The 17,993-nt window shown below is 43.7% G+C and overlaps 1 protein-coding gene across 3 annotated transcripts in view; it reads right to left on the minus strand.

Moving 5' to 3' along the window:
• LOC126354686 (collagen alpha-1(XVIII) chain-like) overlaps positions 1–17,993 on the minus strand; it is a 2,024,079-nt gene that overhangs the window by 1,476,352 nt on the left and 529,734 nt on the right. For all 3 annotated transcript variants that reach the window (XM_050004490.1, XM_050004491.1, XM_050004489.1), the window contains exon 2: positions 13,545–13,630. In XM_050004490.1, the coding sequence (XP_049860447.1) occupies positions 13,545–13,630 (86 nt within the window). The remainder of the gene's footprint in view (positions 1–13,544; positions 13,631–17,993) is intronic.

Here is a 17,993-nt window from a genome sequence, read left to right on the forward strand (position 1 = left end):
CGTCGGGGTCACCTTTCGAGATGGCACAGTTACTGGACCGACACGACTGCGATCGCGTGCTCTTCTATGATGAGACCAGACTCAGATTCTGGACACACACACATGGCGAGAGGTAATGTCCCCCACGGACTTTGTCGAACGTGGTCGCCTAGGAGGTCCACGTGTTGCGGGGAGGCATTGTGTTGCATCTTCGTAGTGACCTCCAAATCTTTGAACACGGCTGCGCTATTGTGACATTGTACTCCTTCCCCACGCGCGCTTTTTCAGTGGTGGATACGGACCTGACTTCTCTTTCATGGTTGACATGTGGGACGCGGTGGTGAGACGCAATGGGGCTCGTGCACGTGCACCGACGACCATCCAGCAGCTGTCAGCCGCTGTTGTTGAGGAATGGAACGCTCCGCTCACGGGAACCAGCTTTGACCACACATCTTATTAACAGTCACGTCCCACCTTTTGTAATTTCCAGAGGACCATCGTGAATCGCGGTGACTGTAAACAATAGTGTCACTTATGTTGTCCTCGTTGCGTAGTTCTTTCAGCTATCTTCTGTGCCTTACTGTCGCAGTTCTTTCTATGTATGGTACAAGTTTATCTAGCTGTGCTTCTTGGCAGTGTCGCATCTGCGTATGTGAGAAGCACGGGTCGGCAGATTGCCCTCCAGTGTCCTCGAGCAGGGAATATATTTCAATGTGACTGGGGTGCTGCAAACTGTGAAACGTGCTTCATCATTCTGTTTAGCTCTACTCCCTTCATTCATATGAACGATCAGCCTCTCTTCACACATCCCTATGACACCTGAAAAGTAAATTTCCTTGCACTTCGCAAACATAATTTGGTCACGCAAAAAACAAAAGAATCCGAGAACAAATTGGGATAGAGAATTGGAGGTGACGGAGAAGAAATAAAACTTCTGAAGTCTGTCGATCGCACTGTAATTCTTTCAGAAACAGCTAATGGCATCAAAGAGCAGTTGAACGGCATGAGTAGTACAATGATGTTAATCTAATGTAGTCGAATTAAATTAGGCAATTGTGAAGGAATTAGATTAGCAAATGAGAGACTAAGTAAAGTAGTCGAAACATTCCGCTTTATGAACAGCGAAACAACCGATGACGGCCGAAGTGGAGAGGGTATACACTAAGCGCCAAAGAAATTGATGTACTTTTTCAAATACAGAGATATGTAAACAGGCGAAATACGGTGCTGCCGACGGCAACGCCTATATAAGACAACAAGTGTCTGGCACAGTTGTTAGATTGGTTGCTGCTGCTACAATAGCAGGTTATCGACAGTTAAGTGAGTTTGAACGTAGCCGCACGGGCGACGGGATAAAAATGTGTGTGAAATCTTATGGGACATGACTGCTAAGGTCATCAGTTCCTAAGCTGAAACACTACTTAACCTAAATTATCCTAAGGACAAACACACACCACACACACACACACACACACACACACACACACACACACAGGGAGGACTCAAACCCCCGCCGGGACCAGCCGCACCGTCCATGACTGCAGCCCCGTAGACCGCTCGGCTAATCCCGCGCGGCGGCGACGGGACACAGTATCTACGAGGTAGCGATTAAGTGGGTATTTTTCAGTACGACCATTTCACCAGTGTACCAGGAATCCGGTAAAACGTCAAATCTCCGACACCGCTGCCGCCGGAGAAAGACCTTGCAAGAAAGGGACCAACGAGACAGAAGAGGGGAAGACGTGACACAAGCGCAATCCTTCCGCACATTGGATGCAGATGTCAATGCGGGGTTATCAACAACTGTCAGCGTGCGAACCATTTAACGAAATGTCATCGATATGGGCTTTCGGAGCCGAAGGATCACTCGTGTTCTCTTGATGACTGAACGACACAAAGCTTTCTCTTCGCCTGCACCCATCTGCACTAATATTGCACTGCTGATGCCAGGTCGGACGAGTGTCGTTTCAAATTGTGTAGAGCGTATAGATGGGCGCGGCTATACACGCAACCTCATGAATCCATGGTCCCTGCATATCAACAGGGGCTGTTCAAGCTGGTGGAGGCTCTGTAGTGGTATGGGGCTTGTGCAGTTGGAGTGATATGGGACCCCTGATACGTCTAGATACGACTCTGACAGGTGACACGTACGTTAGCATCCTGTCTGGAAATATTGTAAGAATGGCCTTTTCCAGAATTGAAATGTGGAGTATAAAGAATTCAGACAGGCAGAGAACGAGGCCTCTGAAATGTCGTGCTACAGAAGCACTCTGAATATTTGATGTGTAAACCGTAGACATATTGAAGTATTATATCGAGCCAGGGAGAAGAAAAATAGGGAAACTTGGTTAAAGGGAGGGATCGGTTGATGGGACACATTCTGAGACATCAGTTAATTTGGTAATTGAGAGAAGTGTGTGTGTGTGTCTTGGAGACGTGGGGCGGAGAGGGGATTTGGGGGGGGGGGGGGGGGTTAGTTGTATGGAAGATGAAGGCCTCACTATAGCAAGCAGGTTCCTCATGTTGCTGCTGTAGGATGTATTAGTTATGCAGACGTAAAAAGACGCACACACGGTAGGCAAGTACGGGTAGCTCCATCAGACCTCTGTTCCGACTGAGTAAGACAACAACAGTATAACAACGAAGTTTTGGTTCTTGTTCGTCAATGTCAACCCCAGTAATAATATTGTTATGGTTTTCTGTAACAAACTACACTCGCTTCATCTTCTGTATCGACGTGTCCATCCAAAGACGACAGGAAGAGGTTACTTCCCACTGTTTCAAATATTGTGGTTTCGTCCAGTTGTGTAAACGTCTGTGTGCGCGCTTTAATTAGTGTGATCTTGCCTCCGCCGCACCTGCGGGAGGGATAAGTACGGGGTTGTATCATACTGCTACGTGCATCACGTCACGATGCAACTTGAACCAGCAGTCTGTCACGGGATAATTTTCGTCGGTCTTGAAGCGTCTGCCAGTTCTTTCAGCATCTCCATGACGATCTCTCGTATGTCAAGCATACTTGGGACCTTTCCTGCAGCCTTTCTTTCTACAACATCAACTGTTAGTCCCAACTGGTAAGGAGTCACACACTCGAGCGATATTGTAGGATAGGTCGCGCGAGCGTTATGTAAGCAGTCTCCTTTGTGGACTGATTGCACTTCCGTAATATTTTATCAGTGACCTGCCATTTTATCAATGACAGGCCATCTATTAAGACATAAAGGACTCCTGAACACAATCATAGAGGGATATATCGAGGGAAAAAAGCTCAAGAGAACCACGGCAGAGGTACATGGATCAAATCGTGAAAGATGTGGACTGTAACACCTATAAAGAAATGAAGAGAAAAGCTGAAAGACGCACAGAATGGAGCCAACCTTCCATTGTAGCTGTTGCAAACCAATTCTTGGATTGACCACTACAGAAGAAGAAAAGACCAGCCTTACCTATGACAGAGCTTACGTCACGATTATGTTTTATATCGGAAAAAATTGTTACAGCCAGGCAATTGTACGGGTTGACCGGTTCCAACTGCGAATTGTTGATATTGTGGTCATACGCTACCCCGTTATTTTCGGTTTTTTCTTAAGTGCAAAATTTAAATTTTTCGAATTTTTACAGCGAGTTGCCAGTCTTTGCACCATTTTGAAAACTTAACAAGATCAATCTTGATAAGGGTGCAGTTTTTTTTCTGACAGTACTTCACTTGAGATAGCTGCATGATCTGCGATAAATCTGAGGTTGCTACTGGTATTGTCTGCAAGGTTATTAATATACACAGACTTCCTTGGGGCACACCAGAAGTCATCTCTATAGCTGTCGATTGCTCTCCATCCAAGATGACATGCTGTCTCCTCAGTACCGAGAATTCCTGAATACTGCCACAAATATCTATAATACACGATCGTACTTTCGTTGATCTACACATTTGTGGTACTGAGCCAAATGCTTTATGGAAGTCAATAAATGCTGCGTCTCTCTTACTGCCTCGATGGACGGCTTTCAGGATGCCCTGTAGAAATGCGTGAGTTGGGTTTCTTCGGTGTCGCCGAGAAGCGTGCAGAATCGGTGCCGACACACATTGCCGAAAGACGCCGGCTCCTCGCACAGTACCCGGCAGAGGTCGGCAGGAACAATCGCGACAGAAATACCTCTCGTGTTTGCGTTTCCACTGCAGAGAAGGAGTGGCAGGAGGTTGCGGGAATGTTCGAGAATAAACGTCGGAATAAATAAGTGGACTGTTTCTCCAGGAGCTAAAAACGTTGAATCCGGTATACTAGAAATATCAACGCGCACACATGTTGGCAGTATATTCGGCCTACTGCTTCCAGCGACAGATAACGAATTAAGAGAGGGAACCGAGTTTTTCCGCAGGTTCAAACTCCTGCGGCCACCCCAACTTTACGACTATGTGCGAGCGAATCCATCGCGTTTACCAGCAAAAATAATCGCTCGATTCACGTGGCTCTGTTCACGTGTCCAGCACTACTGGGGGCTGAAGCATTTGTTCCGGGAGAGAGCTGATCACCAATAATTAACAAAACACGTCATGGAAACACGCTCATCTCCTAGCAGAAATCTGTGTACCTACCTATGCTCCTCAAAGCACGTTGCTTGTTAAAGTGGGGACTGCGGGGGTGGGAGGCGGTAACTTGATCCACCAATGTTTTGCCCCCACCCCTCTTCACAGATTCCCTGACCCTTTCCCTACCAGCGCGTCTATCGGTAACAATTCGTACGCTCTATACATTCGTTGTTTCTCAGGTCATCAGTTTGCGAGACGTGTGTGTTGAAAAAGTGGTATTTGCATGAGTCTTCTACGAATGTAAGCGTTTAAACTATAACAGGATACCCCTTGCAACGCAAAACGCATTTGTCAAGCGTCTGCCATTGTATTTGGATGAGCGTTTCCGTAAGCCTTGTGTTAGTCTTGAACTGTGCCTTTCGACATTAATCTGGTAAGACTCACACTTGCAGTGATGTCCATCTGCACAATAGTTTAAATATTTATCCTATTTTTTGCTCTTTTGCGTAACCGAAAGTTTATAAAAAATAGAGGTAGTTTCAAAGCCGTTGATTGTTTCCAGTCTTTCGAATTTTCACTAGCATGGCACTGAAAGCACAAGTCGTCTTCATGTTCTATTTTGAATGTTGTTGGTAACTACTGAACGTTGTTGCCAATTCTCTCTCTCTCTCTCTCTCTCTCTCTCTCTCTCTCTCTCTCTCTCTCTCTCTCTCTCTCTCTCTCTGTGTGTGTGTGTGTGTGTGTGTGTGTGTGTGTGTGTGTGACCACGTGCGCACGCGCTGTCATACGTGTCTGAACAATAAAGTGTTTATATATGTATATTTTTACTATTTAATTTCTTTAAAAAACTTGTGCTGTGTATTTATGCACATATAACCATACAGAAACATGGGAAGGAAGGAGGGAGGGAAGAGCCTTTTCAGTGTTTTGTAAATCCGGCATATCTTGGCATAAATGTTGCAACGCTCCAGTTACATTCGTATTTCTATTTTCCGGCAGTGTTAATTCCCAAGTTGGAGATAGAACGACATATTGAATGTAGTTTCTGTGCCGTGGGAAAAATTCTTCCATTAAATGTCTTTGGAAAGTTTGTTAGATGTTAAGGCCATCATCATGCCGAGGAGAGCAGTAGCTCGATTGCGGATGCGTGGGCAGTTGGGGCCAGCAACCTTGAGCCAGACGCCACGGACGCTACAGATGCTGTTGCAGTGCTGAAAAGAGATTTGGTTCAAGCTATGTACACGCCAGTCTTTGAATTGTAGTGATCTCCGATTAACGCGTATTTTGTTTGCGCCAGGGTAAGATATATGATACTAATGTTGAAGTTAACGTTTTCACTTTTCATTTAGAAAACTCTTTCAAAACATCACGAGGTGCAGTGAATATTTTATCTGTTAGAGAATATACGTAGTTATGTTTTTGCTCAACAATTCAACGTCTTTCTTCTATATGTTCAGAGGATGTGTGTGACTGTGACATCTCTTATTTTCAAGGCCTCTATTAGTGCAGATTCACCCGAACAAAAAGAAATTTTTAAATTCTAGGAATGTAGGTAGATGAATTTTGAAGCTAGACCTACGAAAATTGGTTGTAGGTTTCTCGGTAAGAAATGAAGATATATCTGTTTCAGCATTTTTGGTTATTTAACACTGTCGGGGTTAAATACAGTGTGAAAAGATTTTCTGAAAATATATTATGATTATTATTATTATTATTAAAGAATTGCTAAAGTATTTTAAAGCTACGCCTATAACCATTGGTATTTGACTTTTCGGTTGGAAGAAAAAAAAATTCGTGTTTCAGAGTTATTGGAGACTAAACTCATGAGGGGCCGAAATAGGGGATGAGACTTTTTATGAAAATATTTAATTATTAAAGCATTTTTATAGCTAAACCTACGAGTATTAAACTTTGGTTTCTCAGTTAGAAATAAAAAAAATATTTGTTCCATTGTTTTTGGGAATTAAGCCCCTATGGGGACGAAATGGGGATGAAAATTTTTATGGCAATATTTGAATGTGCAAGCGTTTTTCAAGCCAAATGTATGAAAATTTGTGTTTGGTTTCTCTTTTAGAAACAAAACACATACATTTCGCTGCTCTTAAAAATTCAATCCCCAAGAGGGTGAAATGTTTTATGAAAATGTTTCATTTCGAAAGCATTTGTAAAACTAAATCTTTGGAAGCTGGTGTTTGGCTTCTTGATTATAAATGAAAAAATATGTGGTTCACTGCTTTTGGAAATTCAACACCTAAGGCTGTGTCCTGCGGGAGCGACTGCCGGGTACGCGACACTGCAGCGACAAATAATGTTCAAATGGCTCTGAGCACTATGGGACTTAACTTCTGAGGTCATCAGTCCCCTAGAACTTAGAACTACTTAAACCGAACTAACCTAAGGACATCACACACATCCATGCCCGAGGCAGGATTCGAACCTGCGATCGTAGCAGTCGCTCGGTGACAAGCAGCAGTCAAGGCTAAAAACTGGGATGCCCTGCGAGCGAGCGACCATGACGCGCTACAAGATGGCTGCTTAGAGCCGACCAGCTGTTTCTTTAAGACGGCGCTCCTAAACTGTAGGATACTGTAGCTCCAGAGTAAGGCTCCATGAAGAATTTCATAAATATCATCAACTACAAAGATCACTAGACAAATTCTTCGAATACACGTGAATGAGCAGAGGAGCATTCGACTATCTGATCAATAAATTTAAGACGAATGTTTTTACGTGTCCAGGAACTTTTAACAGCCAATCAAGACGGAAGAATGAGTGACTAAATTACTGACTACCCTAAATACAGAAACAACAACACAGCGTGACTATGGTAAACCACAGTCAGCTGTGGTGTAGCGGTTACGGTCATGGGTTGGATTCCAGGTTCATCTTACATTTTAACTGACTCAGTTACAATACTGTGTACTAAGTTTTATGTATACTGTTAACACTGTATCGGAAAGTATATTTTTAGGGTCTTACCAAAGAACTTTGTCATTAAGTATATTCTTTCATTTTCTTATTCTCAAGTTTTATTCAGAAAGCATGATTTTACTGATGGTGGTGGTTAGTTTTTAACGTCCCGTCGACAACGTGGTCATTAGAGACGGAGCGCAAGCTCGGGTTAGGGAAGGATTGGGAAGAAATCGGCCGTGCCCTTTCAAAGGAACCATCCCGGCATTTGCCTGAAACGATTTAGGGAAATCACGGAAAACCTAAATCAGGATGGCCGGAGACGGGATTGAACCGTCGTCCTCCCGAATTGATTTTACTGACTCCTCGTTTGTCTTCCTAACGTTTTCTGTTCTCGAAGACTTTGGAACTTGATTCGAAGGAAGCCTTTTCACATTTAAATACCGCAAAAATGTGCAAAACAGGTAGCCTCTGAACAGATGAAATTTTGACACTTCATTTACATAGCTTGGCAGCAGGTTTCGTGAAATATTTCAATTTTTCCTCAACTCATTAAGTTTTCGTTAATTACCCTGATTACTTTCAAGCAGTTAAAATTTTCATGCAAAACTAGACATCACGCTGGTCACTTTGATACCCCGTTTACCTGTTTCTTTCTCTTTTTTCGGCTATGAAAATTCGGACGAAACCTAATCGTGTAATTTATAGGGAGTCATGTTTTAGCTCTGCTCACGCTTTTATAAAAACGTATGGAGTGTAAATTATATGATAAAATAGTCCTTTTTGCGTGCAGTCATTTCCAAAATGCGTCGTTTTTATATCTTGAACCGTTTATGACATACGAAGATTTTTACGACCACTGGATTCCAGAAGCGCAGGAAAGGTTCGGGCGCGCCGCGAGCGACATGTCCGCGGATGTAACAAGCAATATCTCAAGAACGAGAAGAGATATCATTCCGGTGTCAACTTTAAATACAATTTGGATATATTGGTGATATTTCATACACAATATTGTATGGCCTTAAATGAACTGTAAGGAAAGTCTACGCAATGTGATTTTACCTCTGCAAATTCTTAAAAATACCGCGCAGCCATGTACTCAATGTCGTGCACCACAGTAACAACGACGAATAACGAAAAGAAATTCGAGAAAAGATATAATGCTTTAACATGTGGAAGAATTAAATTTTGTCTCCGAACGCGTTTCTTAAAATCGAATGATAAGTATTTCATAGCTGCCGTCGCGTCCGCTCGGCGGCTTTGCCGAGAAGACACGTGGCTGTCGCTCTCCGTCACGCGTGCTGCAGCGACCAGGTTCGAACACGTCGGAATTCAAATGTCGCTAGTTGCAGCGGGAGACGGGCAGCACGACACAGATGTCGCTCGTGTAGGACACTTCCGTAACTGTACATGCGGCTGTCAGTAGCTCCTGTCGCTTACGTACGACGCGGCCTTAAGGGCTTAAACTGTAGGAATCATTTAAGAAGGGATTGTCGAAATTCCACTCCCAAGGGACCGAAATAAGAAATGAAAGACATTTTGAAAGTACGTCGCTACTAAGCTATGAAGCTTCGACTGTGAAAAATGGTATTTGGTTTCTCAGTCAGAAAACAAAAAATAAAAATACGTGTTTCAACATTTTTGGAAATTCAGCTCCTTTAAAGGGGTAACATAGGGGCTAAAGGGCTGCTTTTTTTTAAAAAAAGTGTTTACCAAAAAAAATCTACTGAAGGATTTTAAGGCTACATCTATGACAGTCGGTACTTAACTTCTGGGATAGGAACAGTAGTAGTAGTAGCAATAATAATAATAATAATAATAATAATAATAAAATAATAACAACAATAATGCCTCCCCAGTTGGCCACGCGGTCTAACGCACGGCTTTCCGGGCGGGAAGGAGCGCGTTGTCCCCGGCACGAATCGCCCCGGCGGATTTGTGTCGAGGTCCGGTGAACCGGCCAGTCTGTGGATGGTTTTTAGGCGGTTTTCCATCTGCCTCAGCGAATGCGGGCTGGTTCCCCTTATACCGTCTCAGTTACACTATGTCGGCAATTGCTGTGCAAACAAGTTCTCCACTTACGCGTACACCACCATTACTCTGCCACACAAACATAGGGCTTACACTCGTCTGGGTTGAGACTTCCCTGGGGGGGGGGGGGGGGGGGTCCACAGGGGGCCGAACCGCACAATAAACCTGGGTTCGGTGTGCGGCGGCGGAGGTGTGGACTGCCGTAGTAGTCGTGGGGTTGTGGATCACTGCGGCTGTGGCGGTGACGGGGCACCTCCATTGTTTGTACGTCCCAAGTTAACATAGAATACATACAACAACAACAATAATAATAGTAATAAATCGTGTTTCAGTATTTATGGAAATTCAGTCTCCAAGGGAGTTCATTTGGGTATGAAAATTTACGAAAATATTTCGTTACATTACAAAAAATTAAATCTAAATTTATGAAAATTGATGTTTCACCTCTTGGATGGGTACAAAAAAATATTTGTTAGGGCGATGAAAGTTCCTATCGAAATATCTCTACAAGAATGGAAAAGGCGTGGTTAACAAAAACGCTGCGCCCCACCTGCCAGAATCGCATTTTGGTCAGAAGTACACTGGGAAGAGACAATGGCTACATAGTCTTAATTAGCGCGAGAAGCTTAGAAGGTGTTGCAATTTGTGAACAACATAAAAATTCGATTAAAATGAAAACACAATCTCTACGCGAGCGACGCAGCGGGCGCTAAGCTAGTCATTAAGTAGAATTACAGAATCGTCACAACGTGTAAAGGGAAGATTCCCAGTATTTGTTTTCCGGATCCTATTAACACACCAGTAAGAGCCACGCAATGGAAGTCCATGTTCAAGAAATTAGCATCGTTTGATTTCTTCATTGCCGCCCTGGGCGCCGCCACCCTTCTGCAACCTTTTATGAAGTACCTGTGGTGTGTGGATGCTCCTGTAAGAGTGTTGTGCACTACTGCGGTGTGTGTGTGTGTGTGTGTGTGTGTGTGTGTGTGTGTGTGTGTGTGTGTGTGTGTATCGGAAATTTTAGCGCTGGAACACGCTCATCGGGGACCACTCTCCAAGCTGCCGATGGACTCACGGCGACGAACCGTCCCATCCTCGTTAATAGCGCTCATTGCCGAGGCGTTTGGAGTTCAGTCCGGGACACCGGCGCAACGCCTGCTGACCGCTAACTGTATGTCAACACCACTCGTCCTACTTTGCGTGAGATACTGGCGGTCATCGGGATTCGAACCGGTTCTTGTAGTCAAACGTCACCACTCAAGCACACATTAACGACCCGGCCTCGTGTTTTATTGCTAATGGTGCCTCTTACTCAAGGAATAGGGCATTTTACTTGTTATTAATTATTTTTTTATTAATCTTCATGATGCCTACAGGCATCATGGATTCATTCATAAAAGGGGTAGCAACTCTTGACTTAGAGTCGCAGAAAAGGCTACTCCAGAAATGACCGCCACACAGGTCAGAATGTGGTCCCACTTAACACTTGCTAGTGCCGTCGTGCGTAATGGAGTACAATTAGCAAATTTTATGAGACACATTAGCGCCTACACATACTTTTATAGTAATATAAAGCGCATTGTGCGTTGTAGGCTGTGGGAATATCGTTAAGAAACTACCAGCGCTATCTATCCATTATATTCAAAATAGGAAAACAGAAACAAGGACCAGGTGAATTCGTAGATCAGTCAACACACATATAGTGGATGTACAGGTGAATTAATTTTCATTTGCAGTTAGGGAGGGATTATTTTGCCAGTCCACTTCATGACGAGATTTTTATTCTTCTTTTGTGGAACCAAGCCTCTAACAATCTAGAAAAAGCCGCAAAATGCGTACTCAATGGAAACCTCTTCAGGAGTACGCCCGTTCAGTTCCTCGTTCCACCATCCAGATTTAGGTTTACCGGGATTTCCCTAAATCACTACAGGCAAATGCCTGGATGGTTCCCTCGAAAAGGGTATGGGCGAGTTTCTTCGCCATCCTTTAGTAATGCGAGCCTGTGCTCCGTCTCTAATGGCCACGCTGTCCACGGGAACTTAAACTCTAATCTTCCTTATTTCCAATGCAATCGTGATAGCGTAACATGACATTTAAGAACTACTTCCATTAAAGTAGTTGCTCCCTAAATTCGTTTGTTTTACGACATAGCCACGGACGCAATCTGCTTGACACCTACTTACAACCCACACTTACACCATCAGGCTAAACATTGTGTCACAGTACTCCAGCCGTCAGTTGTCTGAATGGAAGCAGCCGGAGCAAGATCATATAGCTGGAAAAAAAAAATCTGGAGTATTGTCAGAACAGTTCGGATTTCATTCGCCGGAGGGGGGACTCGAACCTTTGGCGGGAGGGAAGGCGCAGTCCGTGACATGACGCCTCAAACCATGCGGCCACTCCGCCTGGCATTAACGCACTCGACACCAGTAATACACGTACCCATGATTATGTCCAGCCTACGTTATACACACGAGAGCTACTTCGTTGTAAACCTGTCCAATCAAACTAATTTTTAAATTTATAGGAGACCGCTACTCGTACAGCTTACTCAATAATTAAGACTTGGGAATTTATACATTGATACTAACAGCGCAGGTTTATCGTACTAACTGGCATCATATTATTACTATTATTAGTGTGATTCTTGAGTTTCTCCCGGCGTATTTGATAATCAAAATATTCACGGGTGTACTGCCGGTCTACAGTGTCCAACGGCGATCATACATGTCGCCATCATCAGGTGAACTGACGGACTGAGTTCCTGTGAACGTGCCGGTAAAGAGATTCGTACGTTATGGCTGCTCAGGGGAAATGGGTTCAGTCGCGGCGGCGGCCGATTTAAATACCCTCCGCCTGTGGCGCACTTCCTCCGCCATCCGCGCCCCGCGCCCCGCGCCCCGGTCGTGCGGGTAACAGATTGCGACTGCGTCTGGGATGACGTCGCTGTGATGGCTCTGTCCGCCGTGGTCGTCACAACTATACATTTGCTCGATTTACTCTTGATTAACCCAATCGCTGCTTCCACAGTCACGGTTTATGAGATCGTCATTCGTGCAAATTTCGATGGCCTCTCTAACAACGCTGTTCCAGCATCTCGACGTCTGTATCAGAATCCTTGTGAGTTCATACTCCATAGCGTGATTTTCCGACAAACAATGTTCAGCGACCGCCGACTTGCTCGGATACATCAGTCGAGTGTGCCTCTGGTGTTCACGGCATCGGTCCTCGACGGCACGCGTCGTCTGACCAATATACGACTTGCCACATTGACACGGAATCTGGTACACGCCGGCCTTCATTAAACCGAGGTCATCTTTCGCGCTCCCCACCGGTGCAAGAGTTTTATTCGGAGGACAAAACACAGTTCCGACCCGGTGTTTCTTCAAAATGCGGGCGATTTTCCCCGAGCGTGCGCCTGTATATGGAATAAACGCAGGGCCTACCTCCTCCCTCGTGATTTCATTTATTTCCACAGGTTGTGCTGTAGTGGTTGGGCGGAGAGCACGTTGAATCTGCCACTCTGAGTACCCATCTTTTCGATATACAGTTCTCAGATGTTCCAATTCCTGGGGTAGACTCTCTGCGTCACAGATAGTGCGCGCCCTGTGTACTACAGTTTTAAGTACCCCATTCCTCTGTGAAGGGTGGTGGCAGCTGTCTGCGAGCAAATACATATTTTGACTATTGTTAGTGTTATTAGGATTATTATCGAGACGAAACGTTTATGCGTATGAGAAAGAGTTTTGCAAAATTGCTGTTGCTTCAAATGGAAACAGAAAGTATGTAGAGGGAACTGCCACATTTATACAATGGATGTAGGAACTCCTAAAAAGGTTGCGTGATGCAATTGCAAAGAGCTATAGATTCCAAGTAGCGAAACAGGTGCGAACTTTACACCTCACGAATATCTGAGTGGTCGCAGGATTGTGTTACGCAATATAGACTTGTGGTGGCAACCTTACAGTATCCTGGAAGAGAGAGCGAAATGGCAGAACGTGCGAGCGAGAATAGCACGTTTTGGCAAGCAACAATTTATGTTATATGCTGATAATGGCAGTCAAGGAAGAAGACAAGAAGAAGGTAGTTGAGTGGTACTTACCGTGGCTGTAGGCCCTGCCGCCGTGGAAGGAGTGCGCATGCGCCAGACAGGAGAGCGCCGTGGCCAGCGTCAGCAGGTGCTGCCACCTGCAACAGCGGCACAGCGCCGGCGTTTCACTACTACTGCCCCGAGACACCCTCCTCACCACTTTCACACTATTTTCACCACAAACAGAGTTTGGGTAAGTTCTGATTGGTTTGTGTGAGACTTCCCACATGTGGTGCGGTAATTTACGGAAAAATGGAAGTTTGTGGTAAGTTGCTTCAGTACCAAACTGCATAGGTCATAGGTCCCTAGGCTTACACACTGCTTAAGGGGAGTAGGGTGTCAAACGTGCTGACATGGAGCACGAGAGGCATCACAGGACATTTTAATTTCCAGTGCCTATACTTCTGGAAATAAATCCATAAAACTTTGTCAGCATCACCAGGAAGGATGCAGGATTCACACTCATTGCAGTGGAAGTTTGAAAACATTACAAAATAATTTTTTTTACGTGTGAAATTTCGTCACTTTTTCACTTACTAACGACTGCATTTGTTGCTATGGGTACACTTTTCTTCATAGGAGAGATTCTTCGATGAATTTTGCACAGCATACATACCATACTTATAGGTGTATGAAACTCTGGAATTTATTTAATTTATGAAAAAGCGAATGATCTGTTGTGTTTTAAACTTCATGTTTAGAAAATACACAAATTTTGTAGTTAATTACTTCAATTTTTACCACAGTTTTTAGTAGATTTGGAAAATTCCATAGTTTCATACACCTTTAAGTATGGTTTGTAAGCTGTGCAAAATTCATCGAACCATCTGTCTCACTTAAGATGAAAAGTGTACCTACAGCTACAAATGCTGCCATTGGTAAGAGAAAAAAAGATGAAATTTCGCACGTAAAAAAAATTAGTTCGTTATGTTTTCGAACTTCCACTCCTATGAGTGTGAATTCTGAATCCTTCCTGGTGATACTGACAAAGTTTTATGAAGTTATTTGTAAACCTATAGACAGTGGAAATTAAAATGTCCTGTAGTGCCTCTCCAGCTCCAAGTCGGCCCGTTTGACATCCTACCCCCCCATAACCTAGCTTAAACTAACTTACGCTAAGCCATATATATATATATATATATATATATATATATATATATATATATATATATATATATATACAGCGTCTTTGATTCATAATCAAAACGTCTTCGGTCCCGTCTTCGATCCCCGTCACTGCCTAAATTTTGATAAATAATCAGCATCTGCGGCCGAAGACTTCCGGCATAAGAAGTCAGCCTCATTCTGCCAACGGCCTTGTCAAAGAGGGCGGAGGAGCGGATAGAGGTTCAGGGCACTCTCTTGTCCTAGGGGTGGGAAATTGCCCCTAAAGGCGGAAGAATCAGCAATGATCAACGACATGAGGATGCAGAAGGCAATGGAAACCACTGCATTAAAGCACGTAACGTGTATCCACAGGATATGTGGCCTGTAGCTGAAGAAGTGTCATGATGATCTCTCTATTGGCAAAAGATTCCGGAATAGTCCCCCATTCTGATCTCCGGGAGGGGACTGCCAAGGGGGAGGTTACCATGAGAAAAAGATTGAATAATCAACGAAAGGATAATGTTCTACGAGTCAGGGCGTGGAATGTCAGAAGCTTGAACGTGGTAGGGAAACTAGAAAATCTGAAAAGCGAAATGGAAAGGCTGAATCTAAATATAGTAGGGGTCAGTGAAGTGAAGTGGAAGGAAGACAAGGATTTCTGGTCAGATGAGTATCGGGTAATATCAACAGCAGCAGAAAATGGTATAACAGGTGTAGGATTCGTTATGAATAGGAAGGTAGGGCAGAGGGTGTGTTACTGTGAACAGTTCAGCGACTGGGTTGTTATAATCAGAAACGACAGCAGACCAACACCGACAACGATAGTTCAGGTATACATGGCGACGTCGCAAGCTGAAGATGGACAGATAGAGAAAGTGTATGAGGATATTGAAAGGGTAATGCAGTATGTAAAGGGTGACGAAAATCTAATAGTAATGGGCGACTGGAATGCAGTTGTAGGGGAAGGAGTAGAAGAAAAGGTTGCAGGAGAATATGGGCTTGGGACAAGGAATGAAAGAGGAGAAAGACTAATTGAGTTCTGTAACAAGTTTCAGCTAGTAATAGCGAATACCCTGTTCAAGAATCACAAGAGGAGGAGGTATACTTGGAAAAGGCCGGGAGATACGGAAAGATTTCAATTAGATTACATCATGGTCAGACAGAGATTCCGAAATCAGATACGGGATTTTAAGGCGTGCCCAGGAGCAGATATAGACTCAGATCACAATATAGTAGTGATGAAGAGTAGGCTGAAGTTCAACACATTAGTCAGGAAGAATCAATACGCTAAGAAGTGGGATACGGAAGTTCTAAGGAATGACGAGATACGTTTGAAGTTCTCTAACGCTATAGATACAGCAATAAGGAATAGCGGAGTAGGCAACACAGTTGAAGAGGAATGGACGTCTCTAAAAAGGGTCATCACAGAAGTTGGGAAGGAAAACATAGGTACAAAGAAGGTAACTGCGAAGAAACCATGGGTAACAGAAGAAATACTTCAGTTGATTGATGAAAGGAGGAAGTACAAACATGAAAGTCAGGAATACAGGAATACAAGTCGCTGAGGAAAAAAAAAATAGGAAGTGCAGGGAAGATAAGACGAAACGGCTGCAGGAAAAATGTGAAGACATTGAAAAAGATATGATTGTCGGAAGGACAGACTCAGCATACAGGAAAGTCAAAACAACCTTTGGTGACATTAAAAGCAACGGTGGTAACATTAAGAGTGCAACGGGAATTCCACTGTTAAATGCAGAGGAGACAGCAGATGGGTGGAAAGAATACATTGAAAGCCTCTATGAGGGTGAAGATTTGTGTGATGTGATAGAAGAAGAAACAGGAGTCGATTTAGAAGAGATTGGGGATCCAGGATTAGAATCGGAATTTAATAGAGCTTTGGAGGACTTACTGTCAAATAAGGCAGAAGGGATAGATAACATTCCATCAGAATTTCTAAAATCATTAGAGGAAGTGGCAACAAAACGACTATTCACGTTGGTGTGTAGAATACATGAGTCTGGCGACATACCGTCTGACTTTCGGAAAAGTATCATCCACACAATTCCGAAGACGGCAAGAGCTGACAAGTGCGAGAATTATCGCACAATCAGCTTAACAGCTCCTGCATCGAAGCTGCTTTCAAGAATAATATACAGAAGAATGGAAAAGAAAATTGAGAATGCGCTAGTTGACGATCAGTTTGACTTTAGGAAAAGCAAAGGCACGAGAGAGGCAATTCTGACGTTACGGCTAATAATGGAAGCAAGGCTCAAGAAAAATCAAGACACGTTCATAGGATTTGTCGACCTGAAAAAATTAGGGGTAAGCTATAAGGAGAGACGGGTCATACACAATATGTACAACAACGAAGAGGGAATAATAAGAGTGGACGATCAAGAACGAAGTGCTCGTATTAAGAAGGGAGTAAGACAAGGCTGTAGCCTTTCGCCCCTGCTCTTCAATCTATACATCGAGGAAGTATGATGGAAATAAAAGAAAGGTTCAGGAGTGGAATTAAAATACAAGGTGAAAGGATATCAATGATACGATTCGCTGATGACATTACTTTCCTAAGTGAAAGTGAAGAATAATTAAATGATCTGCTGAACGGAATGAACAGTCTAATGAGTACACAGTATGGTTTGAGAGTAAATCAGAGAAAGACGAAGGTAATGAGAAGTAGTAGAAATGAGAACAGCGAGAAACTTAACATCAGCATTGACGGTCACGAAGTCAGTGAAGTTAAGGAATTCTGCTACCTAGGCAGTAAAATAACCAATGACGGACGGAGCAAGGAAGACATCAAAAGCAGACTCGCTATGGAAAAAAAGGCATTTCTGACCAAGAGAAGTCTACTAATATCAAATACCGGCCTTAATTTGAGGAAGAAATTTCTGAGGATGTACGTCTGGAGTACAGCATTGTATGGTAGTGAAACATGGACTGTGGGAAAACCGGAACAGAAGAGAAGCGAAGCATTTGAGATGTGGTACTACATACAAATCTTGAAAATTCGTTGAACTCATAAGGTAAGGAATGAGGAGGTTCTACGCAGAATCGGAGAGGAAAGGAATATGTGGAAAACACTGATAAGGAGAAGGGACAGGATGATAGGACATCTGCTAAGACATGAGGGAATGACTTCCATGGTACTAGAGGGACATGTAGAGGGCAAAAACTGTAGAGGAAGACAGAGATTGGAATACGTCAAGCAAATAATTGAGGACGTAGGTTGCAAGTGCTACTCTGAGATGAAGAGGTTAGCACAGGAAAGGAATTCGTGGCAGGCCGCATCAAACCAGGCAGTACACTGATGACCAAAAAAGAAAGAAAAAAAATACCCGAGGTAGGAAT

This window comes from Schistocerca gregaria, chromosome 3 (genome assembly GCF_023897955.1).
Source record: "Schistocerca gregaria isolate iqSchGreg1 chromosome 3, iqSchGreg1.2, whole genome shotgun sequence".
NCBI classification, from domain to species: domain Eukaryota; kingdom Metazoa; phylum Arthropoda; class Insecta; order Orthoptera; family Acrididae; genus Schistocerca; species Schistocerca gregaria.